Source organism: Notamacropus eugenii, chromosome X, assembly GCF_028372415.1.
Source record: "Notamacropus eugenii isolate mMacEug1 chromosome X, mMacEug1.pri_v2, whole genome shotgun sequence".
In the NCBI taxonomy this organism is placed as follows: domain Eukaryota; kingdom Metazoa; phylum Chordata; class Mammalia; order Diprotodontia; family Macropodidae; genus Notamacropus; species Notamacropus eugenii.
Window position 1 is genome coordinate 97,950,291 of NC_092879.1, and position 19,042 is coordinate 97,969,332.

At 44.3% G+C, this 19,042-nt stretch overlaps 1 protein-coding gene across 10 annotated transcripts in view; it reads right to left on the bottom strand.

The window, feature by feature from the left end:
* Nucleotides 1-16,094, bottom strand: part of PAK3 (p21 (RAC1) activated kinase 3) — a 76,772-nt gene extending 60,678 nt beyond the window's left edge. For 7 of the 10 annotated variants that reach the window (XM_072625744.1, XM_072625740.1, XM_072625743.1 and 4 more), the window contains exon 1: nt 15,971-16,094. In XM_072625744.1, the coding sequence (XP_072481845.1) occupies nt 15,971-15,980 (10 nt within the window). In that variant the 5' untranslated portion in view covers nt 15,981-16,094. Of the gene's footprint in view, nt 1-8,654; nt 9,164-15,970 lie in introns of those variants that run through there. The other 3 variants (XM_072625746.1, XM_072625745.1, XM_072625741.1) reach the window with 1 other exon arrangement.
* Nucleotides 16,095-19,042: the final 2,948 nt, after the last annotated feature.

Genomic DNA, 19,042 nt, shown 5'->3' on the forward strand with positions numbered 1-19,042 from the left:
AGGGACTCTCCAGGTTGCTGTGCCATGGTGGAGAAAGAAGTCCAGAGAGTCAGGAAGGGAGAGCAAAGATGAATGATGGGGCGAACATGGCTGGCCTGGGCACTTTCCTGAAAATGGAGGTTCTGGCTGGGTGTGATGGCACATGCTGGTTTTGGTGGACTGCCTGAGCTCAGGCATTCTGAGCTATAACGAGCTGAGCTGATGGGCTGTCTGCACGAAGTCTGGGACTTGGTGTAGGTGCATGGTGAGCCCCTGGAAGTAGGGAACCATCAGGCTGTCCAAGGAGAATCAAACCAGCCAATGCGGGAAATGGAGAAGGTCAACACTCCCATGCTGATCAGTAATGGGATCAAGTCTGTTTAGGGCCAGCACACTTCCAGGTTGGGTGAGATAGGGAGACTCAGTCTCAAAAAAAAGAGGTTCCACAAGGAACTGACAAATCCAAAGAACGGACCACAGGGGTGGAGTGATCTTCCAAGGTGGGAAGGCTGCTGAGATGCAGCGATCTTCTAGGGTGAGAAAGCTTTGCAATCATGATGACAAAAAATGTCCAGAAGGTGGGAAATTGAGTCCAGAGAGGAATGAAGGAGGGAGCATATTTGTAGGCAGCCAAAAGGAAGCAGAGCATAAAGAGAGTTTGAAAAGGAGAAAGAAGGCATCTGATAAAATAGAAGAGAAGGGATGGGTTCAAGGGCACGATTAGAAGCACTGGCCCTGACAGAGAAGGGTCACCTTTTTCTTAACATGGAGCAAAACACAGTGGGAGATGATGCAGAAGGGTTGTAAGGTGTAGAGTAGTGGACAGCAGGGAGCTCCTGGCCAATGTCTGCTATTTTTTTCTAGTAAAGTATGAAGTGAAGGCTCTTTGCTGAAAGGGCGAGGGGAAGAAAGGATGTGGAAAAATTTGAGGGAAGAAGAGTAAGCTTGGAACATCCACTGCAGGGAGTGTGATACAGTGTTCATCATAGAAGAAGAAAAGGACTCCACAGCACTGGAGATGACATGTGTCAATTTTTCTAAAGGGATGAGGGAAATCTAATAGTATCAGTAAACTATATACCAACCAGATTGACTTCCGTTGCTTGCAAAATTCTGGAGCACTCCTGTGAGGATTTGGAAGATCCAGCCTGGTTTCATCAAGAATAGGCTATGCCAAACTAACCTCACGTCCGTTTGAGGATAGGGTTACTAGCCTCAAAGACGTAGGGGAAGCTGCAGACATAGTACACCTAGTTTTTAGCCAAGTATTTGACAAAGTTTCTCATCCTGTGTCTGGGGAAAAGATGGTGAGATGTAGAAGACAGTAGAATTAGGATTCAGAAGTGGTTGAATGATTGGACCCAAAGAGCAATAATTAATATAATGATGTCACTTTTGGAAGGAAGTATCCAGTTGGGTATCTGTACTACACTGTCTGACAGTTTCATCAACGGTTTTGACAAGGATACATTTGTCAAATTTGAAGATACACACATTTGGGACCAATAGCAAACACGATAGATATCAGGATCCAAAAATATCTCAAAAAGCTAGAGCAATGAGTCAAATCCATTGTGAAACTTAGTAAGTATAAATTAAAAGATCTGCCCTTGGGTTCAAAAAACAAAGCAACATGTGGAGGGAAGGGTAACTTGGCAAGACAATGATTTACCTGAAAAAGATCTTGGGGTCTCAGTAAACTTCAAGTTCAATCTGAGTCAAAGAAAAATCTATATGGCAGCTAAAAAAGATACTATCTTAGGCTCTACTGAGAGGCATAATGTGCAGAGCAAATAAGAGCATACTTTTGTTATGGTCAGCACTTATCAGACCATATCTATGTTCAGATCTAGGTACCACATTTCAGGAAAGACAGACAACAGAAGAGGATGACCAGAATTATGACGATTGGAGAACATATCACATAAGGATCAGTTGAAGGAATATGGGATGTTTAGCTTAGGTAAGAGAAGACTAAAGGGAGACATGATAGCTAAATATTTTTAAGGAAAAGCTGCATGACCACTTGTTAAGGATACTCTTGGTCACACACAAATAGTTTGGACAAAAACTGCTGAAACAATTGGAAAGCAATCTGGCAGAAACTCGGCATAGACCAACATCTCCAACCATATACCAGGATAAGCTCCAAATGGGTACATGACAGCTATAAAGGGTAATATAAACGGAATGAAGAAACAAGGAAGAAATTATCTCTAAGATCTATGGATGAGGAAAGAATTCATAATCAAACAAGGGTTAAAGAAGATCACAGAAAGTAAAATGAGCAGTTTTGATTACAAAAAATTTAAATTTTTCTCACAAAGAAAAACCAGTTGTACCTAAAACTAGAAGGTAAACAGGTAAATGCGGGCAAAGTCTTTGCAGTAAATGTCTCTGATAAAGTCTTATTTCTAAGACATATAAGGAACTGATTAAAATTTATAAATATAAGAGCCATTTCTCCAGTCGATAAATGGTCAAAAGCTATGAACAGGCAGTTTTCAAAGGAAGAAATCCAAGTTACCAAGCCATCTGAAAAATGCTTCAGATCATTAGTAATTAGAGAAATACAAATTAAAACAACTTTTGAGGGTTCCACCTCACATTCAACAGATTGACAAAAAGGGGCAATGATAAGTATTGGAGGAGCTGTAGGGAAATGGGTAGATTAATGCATAGTTGGTGGAGCTTGAATTGGTTCAGCCATTCTGGAAAACAATTTGGAATTATGCCCCTAAAGTTAATAAATTGTACATAACCCAACAATAACTACTAGGCCTACACCCCAAAGAGCTCAAATAGAGAGGGAAAGTATTCATATGTGCAAAATTGTTTATAGCTGTTCTTTTAATGGTGGTGAATAACCAGAAACTAAAAAGGGGATCATCAATTGGGGTATGACAGAACAAATTCTGGTATACGCATGTGATGGAATGCTACCGTGCTCTAAAAAACGATGAAGGGAGGGTTTCAGAGAAACCTGGGAAGATTGGTATGAGTTCGCCCAAAAGGAAGTCAGCAAAATCAGGGGAAACATTTAGACAATAACAATGACACTGTGAAAACCAACATCTTTGGAAAGACTTAAGAACCCTGATCAACACAAGGTCCAAGGTGGCTCTGAGGACAGGGCAGACACAGACAAGGCAGGACTTACATATTTGTACAAGGGTTCACTTTGATTTTTCCTGTTTTCTTTTCTTCAGTGGGGATGGGAGAAAGAGGAAAGATGGATTTTTGTTCATGGAAAAAACTGGTTTTTTTTTTCAAAAAAGAGATGGGTTGGAGTAAACAGTTTACAAGGTCCCTATCACCCCAGGGATTCTGGGACTTGCTCAGGGTCACATGGCTACTAAGCATTAGAACGAGGATTTGAACCCAGGTCTGCTTCTGCCTTCAGGGACAATGTATTTTCCAGTCCCGTTATGTCACTCGTTTACATTACACACACATATCCCCAACAGTTGGGCAGCCCTTTGGGATTCTATTCTGACCCTGCACAGAAGCCTAAACCTAAGGAGGCTCAAGCATGGAGTCCCCCTCCCACCCCAGCCAGGGCCTCCATTCTGGTGACAATCAGCAGCGCTGCTTCAGGGCCTCCTAGGACAATTAGAAACAAGGGGTCTGGGGGGGAGGAGGGGCTGGGCAGCCAGAACGAGCAGATGGCAAGCTTAGCATAAGAATACAGCTAGCGGGGAGCCCCCCAGTGCAGGCCCCTCCCCTTCCCTCAGAGGCTCCGTTGGCCACCTGCTGAACTAGGCTTTCTTAGCCCCATTGAGCTCATCAATTTTTCATTGTGGGCAAAGGGACCGTCTCCTTTCTCCCCAGCTAAGACACGGAAGACACCCCAGAGCAGCCGCGGGAATTGTTCCGATGCCCAATAATGATGATACCAGTCTCGTTCGCAATAGGATCACAGCATCCTGGGATTGAGAGTTGCAACAGGCCCTTCCTTGGAGACCATTCAGTATATTCCCCTCCCCCTTGTTTTATAGAGAGGGAAACTGAGGCTCATAGAATATTAGAGCTAGGAGAGACCATAAAGTCAACCTAGTCCAAGCTGCACCTCCCCCCAACCACACACACACACACACACACACACACACACACACACACACACACACTTGCTGGAAGGGAAAAGGGATCTAGGATCACAGAATGTCAGATAGAAAGATTCTCAGAGACCAGCAAGTTTACTAGAGCTGCTCATTTTGTGAATGAGAAAATTTGGCCCTTGAGCCCAATGAGGGGAAGAACATCTTCAAGGACTCAAAACCAGGCCTATTGAACCCTTCTCCAGGGTTCTTTTCACAACTCCAGCCTCTCAGGGTACAGATGGAGGCAACCACAACATTTGCGCATTTTAACAGATCCATCGGGTCCTCCTGCCAAAGACACAGAACAACCCCTGCCCCCGCCATTCACATCCTCTCAGCCTGTAGAGTTCCTGTCCAGGACCCCCGCCCCCCTCAGTTCTCCTTGAAGGACACCCCCTCCCAATGTGCTGAAGGCCTTCCCCTAGGTCTTCTGGCATTTTGTCATGAGGCTGCTCCAACTCCTCTGGCACTTTCAAATTTACAAAGCACTTTTCTCCCAACAACCTCATGAAGGAGGCAGTGTGAGGATTATACCCTTTTTTCTTGAGGAGAAAAACAAGGGTGAAAGGAGGAAGGACTTGCTCAGAGTGACACAGCTAGTGACTGCTGAAGTCCAAAAGTCTGCATTACCTATGCCAAGTGTTTCTTCCACTCAATCACACTGGCCCAGCCTCCAAAGGAGCACAGGGTGGGTAGTATTGGCTATGACGACCAGGGTACATGTCGCAGCCCTACTGATGATGTAGGAAGTCTGGCCAAAGGAGCCAAGGGGAGAAAGCTGAGGGCCTGCCTCTCTGGAGGGTTGTGTTAGAAGATGTCCAGACATCCTCTTTGAGATGAATGAGCAAACTGAAGTCCAGAGGGGGATTTTTCCAAGGTCACCTCATGGGCAAGTGGCAGAGCCAGAAACTGCCACCATCCTTGTTCACTGGGGCCTTCCTTCGTCCTCTCACCTAACATGTTTCTGGCCTCCTGGCTCATCTTTCCCCAATACTAGCTGCCCTAGTTCTCTTCCTAAAGTCCAGCTCTCTCCACATCCTTCAGTGACTCATTATTGCCTATTGGATAAATGCACATTGCCCTCCTCCACCTGGCTCCAGTATCCTTCTCCAGCCTTCTCTCCCACCACTCCCCAACATGGTGCTAAAACCCAGCCAAGCCAGATCAGTCCTCAGCTACCCCAGCCCTTTTTTACCTCACCTCTCACACCTGGAATCTGACCCCCCTCTCCAGCCAGAAGCAGCCTCTGGCCCTCCCAAAAGCTTGTAAGTAGGTCTCAGGTACAATCTGATTTGGAACAGAATTAGCCCTGTCATTGCCTTATCCCCCACCAACTCAACTATGAGATCTCACACCTAAGGAACCCAGTGTCTAAGCTTAAGGTTGGAAATCTATACAGAGTAGGAAAATAAGGAGTGACAATGAGTGAGTGAATGAATGAGTTTATGAGTGAGTGAATGAATGAATGAGTGGATGAATGAATTTATAAGCCAATGAATAAGTGAATGAGGGAGGGAATGAGTGAATAAATGAATAAATGCCTAAGTGAATGAATGAAGGAGTAAGTGAATGAGTAAATGAACGAGTGAGGTAGTGAGTGAAAGAGTAAATGAATGAGTGGATGACTCAGTGGCGGAACTGTCCAGAGGTAGGTGGGTTATTGTTCCCAGCTGAATGGTTCCCAGTGCCTGAGCCATTAACACTTACAACTTGTGGTTTTGCTAAGACCTCAGATCTCCATGCCTGGACCCTAAATGGCCTTGGGCTTAGCCAGCAGCAGGGTTTCCTCCCTGGTCTGCGGAGAGCCCTCAATGGAGAAGATGCTCAAGGCATGTCACTCTCAAACTCTGGGCCTTGCAACCTTCCAGCGCTAGAGAAATGTCAGCTTTCTTAGTCTAGAAATAGCCCGCAGCCAGGCGAAATGTTGTCTTCATCCCACAAACAAGCGGTTCCTTCTTTTCCTAAAGACAGCCCCCTCCTTCAGCCCGGGATCTCCTCCAACAGAGACACTGGAACCACCAATGTGGCTGGTCTCTACCAAGGGATTATAGAATTCAGAGTTGGAAGAAAACTTAGAAATCATCTAATCCAACACTTTTATTTTATAGAAAGGGAAACTGAAGCCTGTAGAGGGGAAAGAATTTAGGACAATATCTGATCCAAGTCCCTAATTTTACAGATGGGGAAACTGGGGCCTGTTTGAGGGTCAAAGCTAGTGAAGCTTAGTACCTGAATTTCACTCCTCCTGTCCCTACTCCGCTACTGACTCACATGTCCCCTGCTTTCTCTGGGCCTCAGTTTCCTCTGGAGTACTGAGTAAAATGAAGGAGAGACTGGGGAAATAATGGCCCTAATTCTCAGCCCTCACCATCTTTTCCCACCACTACCCTGTACAGGGAGGGAGGCAGAAGGTGATGAGAGCATTATTACTCCCATTTTATAGAGAAGAAAGCTGAGGCCCCAAAAGGAGATAGGTAACTTGCCCTAGGTCACAGAGCTAGAAAATTTGAACTCGGGCCAATATCTCTTGTTGCCTGCCCCCAGTCATCAAATATTGGTAAATGTCCAGCCCAGGCAGTAACCCACAAATCCATATTCATGAAGCTACATGGGACCTTAGAGAGCAAAGCCAACCTGCTTATCTTTAAAAAAAAAAAGGGGGGGGGAGAAAAATCTGAGCTCAAGAGGGACGACAATTTGTCAGAAGTGACCAGTGAGTCAGTGGCTGAGGTAGGCTGAGACCCCAGGTGTTCTGACTCATTTCCCCAGCACCACCTTCCAGAGGCACTCCTGACTCCAAATGCAGGGCTTCACCAAGACACTGCACAATCAAGTCATACATGGCACAATTTAATTGGAGGGTGCTCCCATGAGTTGGTTTGAGATATAATGAGAAGAGTACTGCATCTGAAGTCAGAACCCCTGATTTTTCAATGAGCTGTGTGACCTTGGACAAGTCATATGACCCTCCCACTCCTTTCCCTCTTCAGGAGGTGGAATAGATAGAAAGTCCACCAAGCAAGGCTCTCTGTGCATCCAATCCCCCTTGCTGAACTAAGGAGCCCAGAGAGCCACACACCCCAGGGAGTTCAGTCTACCAAGGTCTAGAAGTCAGTACTTATTCGCCTGGACTGGAGCTGTCCAAGATCTCACCAACATGTGGATGCTAGTGAGGCGTATACAGGAGGCATCTAGGCTGAACAGAACCTTAGAAAGCACCTTGTACCACAGAATCCCAGAGCTGGAAAGGATCTCCAGCACCTACCACATAACAAGAGCTTCATTCAGATTTCTGAGCTGAATTGAAATGTAGCCTAGAGTACTAGGAATCACCTTGTGACTCTGGAGCTAGCTTGCCTCTGCCAAGTCCTGCCCAGGTGCCTTTGGACAAGTCACCAGACCCTTCTAGGCCTCAGGATCTTCATCTGTAAAAAAGAGGGCGTTGGACTGGACTGGGCAAGTCCCTGCCACGTCTCCACACTGCCCCTAGTTCTGCCCTCTGGGGTCAAGCAAAAGCAATTAAGTGTGAGGGTCAAAAGCTCAGGAGACAGAGAAGAAAACTGCAGCCAAAATGAGTGGTCCAAAGGGCCGAAGTGGCAGTTGGGATTCAAACTCAGGTCCAGAATGGCTGCTGTCTCCAAACCCCTTTCCCATACCTGAAGACACCTGGTCTATCCACCCCACCCACTTTGAGCTACTGTTCCCCAGGGCCCTCCTCAGCCTGGTCACCTTCCTGTGGAGACTGCCAGCTTACCCGGTCCCTTCCCCCAGGGTGGCGCCCAGATGTAGTCAGCAGCTCAGGGCAGGAGACAGGAGCATTATCACCCCCACCCCACCCCGCCCCCAGGTTCTGCAGGATTTGGCACAGACACCCAGATAGCTGCTAGCCTGAAGGCCCAGGCTCTCCCTGCTTCCTATATGTGCTCCTAGCCAGAGAGTCCTGATGTAAAGAGAGAAGGGGATGAGGGCTTAGAGCCCCTTGGAAATTCATACTCCCTTCCTCCCCAGACTAGCAGGATGGGCCAGTCCCAGGTCTATGAAAAGCTCCTGGGTCTCTGGCGCTACCCACTTGAGGCGGGGGGAGCAGTTGGTCCCAGCTCTCTGGGCTCTCTCCCATACAGCTCAGCCTAGTGCCCTTACACCCACATACACACAAAGATACACAACCAGGCACAGATGCCTGGAGCCACATCGACACAGACGGATGGACACACGTACACAGTGACAGACACGTTGAGACAGACACACAGTCAGGCACACACACACACACCCTGGGCCCTTTCCCTTCCTCCCCTGCCCCCTCCCCCGGGCTCTGCAGGCCGCAGCCGGGCGTGTGCGTGTGTGTGTGTGCGTGTGTATATTGTGTAAGGGGGGGGAACAAAGCCGGGAGCGTCCACACACACACACACACGCCCATCCCTCCTCGGACCCGGAGCAGGCTGGGGGGGGGGGCGCCGCCGCCCCAGCCATCTCCGGCCCCACCTCACCGCCCCCCCACTAGCCCCTGGGCTCTCCCCGACGGCCAAGGTCGCGGGCGAACCGCACCTCGCCTTCCCCTGGCGCGCCTGCCCTGACCTGCCGCCGCCGCGGTCGCTGTCGCTGTCGCTGTCCCTCGGCCGCCGCCGCTGCTCTTCGGGGCTGGGGAGGAGAAGCAGCCTCGTCCCCAGGGGCTGTGCCCGGAGCTGGCTCCGCTCGGCAGGAGGAGACTGCTCAAGGGACCAAGGGGAGGGGACGGAGGGGAGGGGGAGAGGAGGAGGAGGGAGGAGAGACGAGCAGAGGAGCCTGGAGAGAGCAGGGGGAGGAGTGACGAGGAGGCGGGGGACAGAGAAGAGGAGGGGGAGAGGGAGATGGATGAGAAAAAGATGGAGAGGAGGAGAGAAAAAGAGTGAGGAGAGGGCAGATGAAGGAGGAAGCCACTGTGGGGATGGGGGGGGGGGGGGAAAGCTGCCCCGCCGGGCACGGGGAGGATGCTCCAGGGCAGTCTGCCAAGCTGGGTTGGGCAGCGGCAGCTCTGTGTCTTTACTTGGCGACCGTTGGACAAATGGCCTTGCCTAGCTGAACCTCAGTTTCTTTTTCTGTTAAAAAAAAAGGGGGGGGCGGGAGTGGGTGGGAGGGGGCTTCTACTAGCTAATTGTCAACAAGCCTCTAAGCTCTAGTGATCAATAAGAAAAGCTAAGGCCTCTGGGAGATCCCAGGAAGGATGGATGAGCCCAGTTCCCCCTCCCCCAGCCCAGAAACTTCAGGGTTTGGTGTCTGAGCTCCCCCTGCTGCCACAATGAAGCATTTTCGGACCAATCAAATCAACGTTTATTAAGTGCCTACTATGTGTCAAACCCTGAATTGTCCTAACTGTGGCCAAAGGAGAGGACAATCTACTAGAAAGTCCACTCTGCTAGGTCATAGCAGCCATGTTGTGGAAGCTTCCAGATGGCCAGGGTGCTTGTTACCAATTCCTCTAACTCCTGCCAATGACTCTCTATGTGACCTTGGACACGACCTTTCCCTGAACAGAAAAGGAAGGTGTGAGGGTTCAAGGTCTTGCCCAGCTGCCCCTCTAGGATTCTGTTGACTTTCAGAAAGAAGGTTCTTCTGGGAATCAGAAGGCTTGGCTTTGCACCCTCCTTCAGACAGTCATGGCCCTGCAGCCATGACCATGTCCTCATTGGCTTAGTCTGTAAACTGAGGATAATATCATTCCCTTCCCCAGGAAACACTTTGTAAATCTTACAGCGATAGCTAGGGGAACATGGCTGAGATCTTCACAGAAATCAAGAAATGAGCGCATGGGGATTTACACCCTGCCTGTGAGATGGTAAGTAGTGTGTATATATATAATCCTCATTACAGATGAGGAAACTGAGGCACAGAAGGCCAGGAACTTGCCCAAGATCACACAGGAAGCAAGGGGAAGAGTCAAAATTTGAATCTAGGTCTTTGGAATCCCAAGACCGTTTTCTCTCTACTTCCCATAATGATTCTGCATTCTGAAGTAGATTATCAGGAAAACCAGGAACACATGGGTTTAAATCCCACCACTGGCTATGTGACCCTGGGCCAGTCAACTCAGAGAATTTCTCGAAGCCTCAGTTTTGTCACCTGTGAAATAGGAATAGTAACATTTCCCTTACAGAGCTGCTGGGAGACATATCTGAGTTAGTGCATGCAACATCCTTTGAAACCTTTAGAGCAAACTGGGTCAGATATTTTTCTGTCATGCAAAGTAGAAGATATGGTCCATGCCCTCAAATAAGACACATATACATCCTTGGCAGCAAGTGGTGTGGTGGATTGATTCTGGGCCTGGAGTCAGGAAGACATCAGTTCCAATCCAGCTTCACACATTGACTAGCTGTGGGACCTTAGGCAAGTCATTTCACCTCTGCCTGCCTCAGTTTCTTTATCTGTAAAAAGGGGATGCCAGTAGCACCTTCCTTCATTTGTGGGATCAAATGAGATCACCTTTAATAACATGCTCTACACACCTGAAAGCACTCTGTGCCACACAAGATCTTCTTCTTATCCTATCAGAGTAATCTTAATGCCTTCCCCTGCCCCCATTACCCCCACTCAAAAACCTTCAGTACTTTCCCATGGCTTCCTGAAAAAACTAAAATGGCCTTGGCCTAGAGTACACGGTTAAGGCCTTGGCCCATGTGGCCCCCACGCACCTTGCCAGCCCTAGGACATAATCCTCCCCCTGCACATGCTGGGTCTCCACCCACCAATGTCCTGGTGAGCTCCCCGCTCTGGAACAAGCTCAGAATGGGCTGCCCCATCCCCCATCTCCACCTGCTGAATTCCATCTCTCCCCCAAATCCCAAGTTAGAGAGCTGGAAATGAGCTCTTCCTGCTCACTTCTGGTGCCATTGTTGGACTAATGACAGTGATTTGTGTGCAAAGCTTTTCTCTCTCCCACCAGCCTGAGGGGAAGGGCTGTGATTTGGGGTTTGGTAGATTTTTTTCCCCATTTCAGTGTCCTCTGCCCTGCAGCCTAGTGCCTGGCACATGGTAGGTCCTTAATAAAGGAATTGTTTTTCATCATTAATTCTATTTAAGTGGAATTTTGTCAAAAACATTACGAACACAAGAAAGCCTTGTGAGAGGACCTCCATCTGGTGTGGCCCACAATTTGGGCTGGGTCTTGAAGAGCAGCTAGAGGTAAGTACCTAAAGGTAGGTAGAGAGGCCAAGAGGGGAGGGAAAGTAGTGTGAGCCCAAACTGAAGCTCAAGAAAATTGAAGAACCATTTATTAAGCACTATCCTAAATTGGAGGATGCAACAGTGAAAGCTGACCCAGGCCCTAAGCTTGAGGACTTTCAAGGTTCTGATGTGTCCATATCACACTTATGCCAAAGGGTAGAATGTGATGGAAGCAGTGGAAAGACCTAGCCAGAGTGGGCTAAGAAATGTGAGGTTGGCTATAAAACCATGCATACCCTTTGACCTAGCAATGCCATGACTATGTCTGTATCCCAAAAGAGATTTAAAAAAATAAAAAGGAAAAGGGCCTATATGTACAAAAATATTTGTAGTAGCTCTTTTCTGGGTGCAAAGAATTAGAAAGTAAAGGTATGCCCCTCAATTGGGGAATGGCTGAACAAGTTGTGGTACACAATTATGATGGAATACTATTGTACTATAAGAAATGATAAGCAGGATGCTCTCAGAAAAGCCTGGGAAGACTTGCATGGGCTGATGCAAAGTGAACTGTACTGTGTAGAAAGTAACAGTAATATTGCAAGATGGAAAGACTTAGCTATTCTCACAATGCAATGATTCGAGCCAACTCTGAAGGACTTAGGAAAAATGTTATCCATCCCCAGAGAAAGAATTGATGGTGTCTGAATACGGACTGAAGCAGGCTTTTTTAAAACTTTATTTATTTTTGTCCATGTTTTCTCTCACAACATGACTGTTATGGAAGTGTTTTGCATGACTACACACGTACTACCTATATCGAATTGCTTGCCTTCTCAATGGGGGAAGGGAGAGGGAGGAAGGGAGAGAATTTGGAACTCAAAGGTCTGAAAACAAATGTTAAAAACTGTTTTTACATGTAACTGGGGAAAATAAAACACTAAATAAAAAATGAATTGCATGACCAATTCATGGGGAAAAAAAACCATGAAATATGAGGCTGTTGAGATCTTTTCAGCTGTGCAGATCAGGGAAGGCTTTGTTTGTTAGTTCATTTGTACAGAGGCTGACCCCTACCTTGGAGGGGATCTCCTCAGGCCAAGCTGAGGAAGGATAACAGGTGTGAAGGCACCAAGGAGAGCAGGTCTGCTGATGGAGAGGAGGGGAGAATAGATGGGCAATAGGAATGCCAGTTCAGCCCAGATGACCTAGTGAGGAATCACTTTAAAGAAGTCACTTTAGCCACCTGAGTTTCTCACTGGCAAAATGGAGTCTTGAACTAGATAGCCTAAAATGGAAGGTCTCTGCATGAGGTACATGCATGGGGGAGGGGAGGAATAGGCATTTCTAGAGCTCTGACTATGTGCCAGCACTGTGCTCAGCCCTTCATAAGTATTATCTCATCGGATCCTCACAACAGCCCTATGATGTAGGAGCTGTTATTATTGTCCCCATTTTACAGGTGAGGAGATTGAGGCAAACCAAGATTAACAGACTTGCCCAGGGTCCCCGAGCACTCTATCCACTGTGCCACCTAAATGCCCATCAAACTCAAGCCACAGAGTCAATTCCATCTTGCAAGAGAAGTCTCATGGCGGGGGGAGGGGGGGGGCACCTAGAAGACGGTTTCATCCAGAAGTGACTGTGATGTAAAAACAAAAGTCATCAATAAAACATTTTAAAATAACACCATAAAAGGAAAGAAAGGAAGGCTGGGCTTTATTTACCAGCAGCATCCACCGTCTCCCCTGAGTTTTGTTGCGATTCATTTGCTGTTTCTTGTCTTTGCTCACATCATGCTTTTGGATCTGAACCATGTGTGGGGCAAACAGAATGAAGGGCTAATGGCAAAGGTTACAACGGAGCACGGATGGGAAAGAAAGTCACAGACTTAGCCCCCAAACTCCCCGAAAGGGTCAGTGTGGCTTGGCATGCACAAGGACCTCTGACCTCTTACTTGTACTCATTCTTCTCAAATGGTTTTTACTCCACTATGAAAACTTTGGTGGTCATTAAGGGCTAATCTCCACTGGAAAGGTATTAACAGAAAACAATTGAATTAATAAATAAACTAGGAGTTGGCTTTGTGTGTGGGGAGGGGGGTGGACAATAAAATAGATAAACAGTAGCTAACTTGATTTTTTTTTTAAAAGAAGAAAACCAAATTACCAGTATCAAAAAATTTTAAAGAAAATTAAAAATCAACTAAGAATAAAATAAATTATTAGGAATCAGTTTGCCCAATTATAGTCCAATAAAACTGATAATCTAATGAAATAGATGAATACTTACAAAAGTAGAAAATGCTCAGAAGAACCAAACAAGAAATAGAGGACTTAAACAATCTTATCTTAGAAAAAGAAATGGAACAAGATATAAATGAACTCCCAGAGAAAAAATCCCAGGACCAGATGGATATAGAAGTGAATTCTGCCAAACATTTAATCCCAGTATTATATACAGTATTTGAAAAAGTAGGAAAAGAAGAGGTTTCACCCAACTCTTTCTATGAAATAAGGATGGTCTTGACACCTAAACCAGGGAGAGTAAAAACAGAGAAAGAAAACTATAGACTAATATCCCTAATGAATATTGATGTAAAAGTTTTAAATAAAATATTAGCAAGGAGACTACAGCAACATATAACCAAGATTATACACTATGGCCACACTGGATTCATACTAGGAAAGTAGGGCTAGTTCAATATCAGGAAAATTATAAATATAATTGACCATATTAATAACATGAACAACAAAAATCATATGATCATATCAAACAATGCAGAGCTTTAGAGAATATACAACACCCACTCCTGTTAAAGATACTAGAAAGCATAGGAATAAATGTATCTTTCCTTAACATGACTAGTAGTATCTATCAAAAATCAAGAGCCACCATTATCTGTAATGATGAGAAACTAGATCCAATAAGGTAAATAGTAAAGCAAGGATGTCCATTATCACCATTACTATTCAATATAGTGCTACAAAGGCTAATTATAGCAATAAGAAAAATTAAGGAAATAAATATAGACAAAGAAGAAATAAAATTATCACTTTTACAGATGATATGATGATTTACTTAGAGAAGTCTAGAGAGCCAACTAAAAAACTAAATGAAACAATTAACAACTTCAGCAAAGTTGCAGAATATACAATTAACCTGAAAAAATCACCAGTATTTCTCTATATTATCAACAAAATCCAATGGGAACAGATAGAAAATTCAGTTCAAAATAACTATAAACAGGATAAAATACTTGAGTCTACTTGCCAAGACACATACAGATATTATACAAGCACAATTACAAAACACTTTTTACACAAATAAGGACAGATCTAAATAATTGGGAAAATATAAATTGTTCCTGGGTAGGCTGAGCCAATATGAAAAACTACAATTCTACCTAAATTAATGACTTATTCAGCTCCATAACTATCAAACTACCAAAGGATTATAGAGCTAAGAAAAATAACAAAATTTACCTGGAGGAACAAAAGGCCAAAAACATCAAGGAAATGAATGAAGAAAAAAAGTGGAAAGGAAGGGGGCCAAGCAGTACCAGATGTCAAGCTAATCTACGAAGCAGTCCATCCCCAAAGCAGCTTGGTGTTGGGTGAAAAATGGAGAAGGTAGAATAGATCAGTAGAATAGATCATGCACACAATCTACGGAAGTAACTGAGCATAATAGCCTAGTATTTGATAAACCCAAGGATCCCATCTACTGGGGCAAGAACTCACTTTTCCACAAAACTGGTTGGCAAACTGAAAAGCAGTCTGGCATCTTACTTTCTTGATAGGGGAAAGGGGAAGGAGAGAGAATAGTTCTGATTTTTCTTTGAAAAAAATAATACATATTTTTTTAAAAAGACTCTCTGCATGTATTATATTTATAGAGTTCCTCTCCAGCATGAATGTGCACTAAGGTGTAAAGTTTGACCAAAGCTTTTCCCACATCTCTTCCATTTATAGAGTTTCTCATTGCTAGCAAGTCTCCAATACTGATTAAGGCCTGAGTTCCCTGTGAAACTCTTCTACACTCATTACATTCATAACGTTTCTCTCCAATAGGATTCCTCTGGTGATTGGTAAAGTATGGGATCGGCCTGAAGGCTTTCCCACTTTCACAATATTCAGGTTACTCTCCAATAAAGATTGGTAGAGTTAGAATTAACTCTACTCTTTTCCTGAAGCCTTTCCCACAGTTCAAAAGATTTCCCTCAAATGTGAGCATTCTGACATTCAATAAGGGAAGAGGGTTGCTTTCCCACATTTATTACATTGATAGGGTTTCTCTCCATTGGGGATTGTCTGATATTAAATTAGTCAAGATCCATTTGTGAAGACTTTCCTCGCATGCACTGAATTCTGCTATGAGTTTTCACATTTTGAATAAAACTTAAACTATGCCTGAAGGCTTTCTTAATTATGAATCTTCTGGTATTCCATAACAGCTGAGGACCCTCAAAAGGAGTTTCTACACTTAGGAAAATTATAGGGTTTTTCTTTGTTCTGAACAGATGGCTCTGGAGGAAAAGTGAGGCTGATGACCTGCACAGCCCTCCCTCACTCAAAACAAAGGCAAGTAAGTGCAAGTTATGTCATCATTTCTCTGATGGCATGGTCTTCTTTGGCAACGAAGGACGAACACACATGGGAGCTTAGTTATATTACTCTGTAGGTTCTCTTCTATAATTGTGAGCTCCTGCAAAGTCAACCTCAGGTACAACAGAAATTGCAGCCCAACTTTACCTGGTCCCATGTTTACAACAATGAGGTTCTCTCCCCATGCACTTTGTTGTTGATGACATGGTTGAAACCACTCTCTTGGGAAGAACTCTACTGTAGTCTCTTTGCTGTGGGTGTTTGCTAAGGCAGTCAGCCCAAACTTGGTCTCACATGGAGCAGCTCCTTTAGAGAGAATGTGGCCCTTAGAAGTTTTGTCAACAACTCCCATAATTCAATTTCTTTAGATGTCTCCAGATTTGGAAGTGGATCCTTATTCTCCATCTCAGACCCAAGATCTGAAAAAATAAAACAGAGAGATACAAAACAAATATTCAAAAGGCTAGAAGAATGAATGCTGCATATAAACACACACACAGCACAGAGGGAACACATCCTGGGAAAGACTCCCAGGGACCCCAACTTTGCACTGCTGCAGCCTGCCTCCTCTATCACTAGAAAGCCCTAGATTAGCAGGTCCTAGGGTCACCAGTAAAAGCTCCACTTCTTTCTCCTTCAGTCTACAGGCTTCAGGAAACCTTAGCATGGAAGGAAGGCTGGTGCCTTTCTCAAGACTGTTGCCTACAAATATAGACATAGGAGTCAAGAGAAATACCAAAGGTTACATTTACAGTTACATGTGGGCAGCCTGTCCCCACAATCTGTCCCCTTTGCAGGCACCAGGATGGCAGGAAGAGGGGTTGCACACGGCCAATAAAGGAAAGGTAAGCAGGAACAGCTCCCAGCACCCAACGAAAATGCTAGGCCTTTATTTCCCTCACCTCTCCATTGTCTATCCTCTGTATAGCTGGGATGTAGAATGAGGAGAATAATTTTAAAAATGAGAACATTATAGAGAAAAACAACTTTGAAAGACCCTAGTGCTTTAGAACTCTGATCAATGCAATGATAAACAAAGATCCAAAAGAATAAAGTTGAACTACATACATCACTCGCCTCTCGAGAGGTCAGGTTTAAAATGCAGAAAGATATGTGGATATAGAGGTACAGATATATGTTATAATATGCATGTGTATGGACATTTTATATTTATGTATGTATATATGTATGCATGCATTTTGTCCAACATGTCCAACATGGGAATTTGTTTTGCTGGACTATGCAGCTAGCATTTTGCTTGGAGAGGGTGAGGGTATAGTAGGAGTGACAGGTTAATTTTTTTAAAAAAGAAGAAAAGAACATATTATGCTAAATTTATTTCAATATAATTTATTGCTACATAGTCGTATTACTGTGAATTAAAATTCAGGCACAAAAGCACACTGCCAAAGAGGAATGAGGAAAATACACAGCATCATCTTACCACTAAAACAAAGTGTTTTAATTCCCTGATAAGGTAGAAGTGCTATTGATATTACTGCTACTAGGAATGAATGGGGAGTATTTTATTTATTGAAAAAATGTGTTAACTGTACAGGATGAAAGTGAGCACCATCTATACTTTCAAATCATTACATTACTAAGATGTATATGCTATTAACAAAAAAAATACATTTTGAAAGAAAAAAAGAGTAAGAACCTAAGATTGGGGTCTAGGTGAAGGACACAGAAGAGGGGAGGGGGAAAAAGCAAACTGTATCAAGTACAGTACCCTGGTGCTGAGCACACTCCTCTCTCACTATTTTCTTCTTTGTAAAGGAGTGAGGCAAAGGGAGAAAAAAAGTAAGAGAATGGGATGGAGGGAAATCCACAAGTAACAATCATAATGGTCAATATGATTAACTCACCCATAAAATGGAAGATAGCAGAATGGATTAAAATGGAGAATCCAACAATACACTATTTAAAAGAAACATACCATAAACATAAAGACTTACAAAAAGTTTAGATAAAGAGCTGGAGCAAAATCTGTTATGCTTCGGGTGGACCCCTAAAAAGCAGACATCATAGTAATCATGATCCCAGACAAGGCAGATAGACATCTATACAAACAAGGAGAATGGGATGGGGGAAAGGGGCTGACACTTAAACATTACTTTCATCTGAATTGGTCAAAGGAGGGAAGAACACAAACACACACACACACACACACACACACAAGTAGGGTATAGAAATACATTTCACGGAACAGGGAAATAGGAGGGAAAGGGGACAACACAGATGGGAGAATTAGAGAGAGGATAGATTAATGGAGGGAAGTGAAGTAAACTAAGTAAAACAAATTCAAAATGTACAAAAATGTTTATAGCTTTTTAAGATGGCAAAGAACTGGAATCTGAGAGGGTATCATCAACTGGAAAATGACTGAACAAGATATGGTACATGAATGTGATGGAATACTATTGGGCTGCAGTAAATAATGAAGGGACTGACTACAGAGAAAATTAGGAGATGATGATGATGCAGAGTGAAGTGAACAAAACCAGGAGAACGTGGCTAACAACCATGTTGTTGTGCTTAACTATGTATATTTGTAATACAGGGTTTTGTTTTTCTTTTATTCTCAGTTGGGAGAAAGGGGGTGGGGAGGAAGGAGAGAAGAAAGATTTTTGCTGATTGAAAAAAAAGATAATTTTTAAAGGCAGAAACACAGCCATTCCCTTAAAGCTGAAACACCAGGGACAATCATAAGACTCAGTGTTCTAAGGGTCCTCAGAGGCCGTCTAATACAAGTAAATGGTAAGGATCATCATGTCCATTTTACTTCCCAGTGATGGGAAGTGGCATACTCAGGGTCATACAGATAGTATGTGGCAGCACTGGGACTCAAAGGATGATATCTAAAGATATCATTTTGCAGATGATGAAACTGACGAGCAGAGTAATGGAACTTGTCCAAGTTTGGGATTCAAACCCAGGTCTCTTGGCTCCAAGTCCACTGTTGCTTCCACTACACCCACTCTGCTCTTTTGATCACAGTTATGCCAAGAAAATATGAAAGGACATATGAAGGCCCTAGAACATTGGAATCATTTCCCCAGCATCAATTCTGAGAATACATTTCTTACAGTTGTACAGTAAAGTACAATGAAGAATCTCAATGCTGATCCTCAGTAATTTATTTATGAACAGCTAATGATATAATTATGAATCTAATGGAGCAGAAGAGAAGCATGAAAACAGGACCCCACAACAGCC